We start from the raw sequence: 1,658 nt of genomic DNA on the forward strand, positions 1-1,658 counted from the left end.
CTCCTAATAACTTTAAACTAATGGACAGTATTGTTTCACTCTCCCTACTCCAGTAAATGTCTCCAGTGGATACAGGATTGGTGTATATCAACCTCCTGATGACAGAAGTGTTGTTAGATTCCATTATATGAACCTTCCTGGTGGTATTGATGGAATAGGGAAAGTAAAATCAGATAGAATTAATGATACTAACATTAGAATATCAGGAATGGGCAGAGATGTTGACTATCAATCATGGAAAATACTAATACACCCAACAGTACAGAATACAAGTAATATTAACAATGATATTATTTAATATTCATGTTTTAATATAGGTTGCTACACTCAACTTTTGCTGCCAGAGAGCATGATATTATCCCATTCCATTACTAATTCAATATTTATTTCTGATACTAGAATATTTCCTGATATAAGGTTCACATGTCATGGTATTATCACTAACTGGATATTAAGTTCTTTTATTATACATTATATACCAGTAATTAAAATAAGACGATCAAATAATCTCACTACTACAGCACTACCAGTGAACATCAGTAATGCTGTTAGCATATCTCAGAATTTATATAATTTTACTATGAGCAATGAGATAACAGTACAACCTGGTGATATACTGATGATTGAGAGTAATGCTACAAATGTAATGTTCTATCAACAATTCAATGGACCACACAATTACAGACTGGGGGACAACAATGAGTTAATTGCATTAGATACCAACGACTATCCACTCATCTCAGTTGCAGTAGGTAAGAATAACTTTTATTTGGCATAATTATTAAATAAATTCTCCAATTAGAACCCACATCAGTAACTACCACTGGTACATCTTCTAATTACATTACAGTTATGGGGTCTCCATCTAGTAGTAGTATGACAATATATTCTACTACTACAGTAACTGCTGTTCCTACTATTACTACTGCTGCTGTTCCTACTGATTCCATTACTACTGATTCCATTACTACTGCATCTATTAGTATCACTTCCTCACTAAGCACTACAATAATTTCATCACCAGGACAAGACAATGCAGGAAATGGTGCATCTACAATACTAATAGCAATGATCAGTGCAGTCATTGTACTACTGGTAGTTACTATTATAGTAATATTAATAGTGAATGCATTAGTGTGTAGGAGAAGATTGTATAAAACAACAAATGGAAATGATACTTTCAGTTCTGATGAAAGAAAAGCTGATATAAATCAACAATCAGATAGTAAGGCTTAATGTGCATTAAAACAATTTTTGAAAATCAATTCAATTTATATAGTAATAACAATGGATAAAGGACAGAACATATTATTAGCATCAACTAATCCTGCTTATGGAGTAATTGGGGAACAAGAAAGTAAGATTAAACATACTACTCCTAAAATATTAACATCATGACATAGACTGTAATACTGATGTATCTGCTAATCCTGCTTATGGTATTACTGAAAGTAAGATAGACTTAATATATACATCTATCATATTGTTATTAGGATCTGGTGTCTCTGCTAATCCTGCTTATGGTATTAACACTGCAGGAGGAATAGAAAGTATGTACATGATAGATCTAGTGTATATGCATGGAGATAACTTGTAGAGAAATATTTGTGTTGCATGTGTGTATGTGTGTGTGAGTGACATAGTACTTTGAATTAAAG

The 1,658-nt window shown here is 32.3% G+C and overlaps 2 protein-coding genes across 2 annotated transcripts; both read left to right on the plus strand.

The window, feature by feature from the left end:
* Window positions 1–44: 44 nt before the first annotated feature.
* Window positions 45–778, plus strand: LOC109589931 (uncharacterized). The gene is made up of 2 exons (XM_020005909.1): window positions 45–272; window positions 318–778. Exons 1-2 carry the CDS (start codon window positions 128–130, stop codon window positions 776–778), a joined length of 606 nt encoding a protein of 201 aa, XP_019861468.1. The 5' UTR covers window positions 45–127.
* A 27-nt stretch (window positions 779–805) lies between these two features.
* Window positions 806–1,652, plus strand: LOC109589932 (uncharacterized). The gene is made up of 4 exons (XM_020005910.1): window positions 806–1,225; window positions 1,280–1,357; window positions 1,404–1,451; window positions 1,494–1,652. The coding sequence occupies exons 1-4, from the start codon at window positions 853–855 to the stop codon at window positions 1,595–1,597; spliced, it is 603 nt and encodes a 200-aa protein (XP_019861469.1). The 5' UTR covers window positions 806–852; the 3' UTR covers window positions 1,598–1,652.
* Window positions 1,653–1,658: the final 6 nt, after the last annotated feature.

Source organism: Amphimedon queenslandica, unplaced genomic scaffold (genome assembly GCF_000090795.2).
Source record: "Amphimedon queenslandica unplaced genomic scaffold, v1.1 AMPQUscaffold_10701, whole genome shotgun sequence".
Classification (NCBI taxonomy): Eukaryota; Metazoa; Porifera; class Demospongiae; order Haplosclerida; family Niphatidae; genus Amphimedon; species Amphimedon queenslandica.

Excerpts from the sequence above, each read along its gene's own strand:
- LOC109589931 (XM_020005909.1), top strand. The coding sequence starts at position 128 with ATGAACCTTCCTGGTGGTATTGATGGAATAGGGAAAGTAAAATCAGAT. Across the intron at positions 273-317 it reads CCCAACAGTACAGAATACAA|GTTGCTACACTCAACTTTTG; the intron begins GTAATATTAACA and ends GTTTTAATATAG.
- LOC109589932 (XM_020005910.1), top strand. The coding sequence starts at position 853 with ATGGGGTCTCCATCTAGTAGTAGTATGACAATATATTCTACTACTACA. Across the intron at positions 1,358-1,403 it reads AGTAATTGGGGAACAAGAAA|ACTGTAATACTGATGTATCT; the intron begins GTAAGATTAAAC and ends ATCATGACATAG. Across the intron at positions 1,452-1,493 it reads TGCTTATGGTATTACTGAAA|GATCTGGTGTCTCTGCTAAT; the intron begins GTAAGATAGACT and ends TATTGTTATTAG.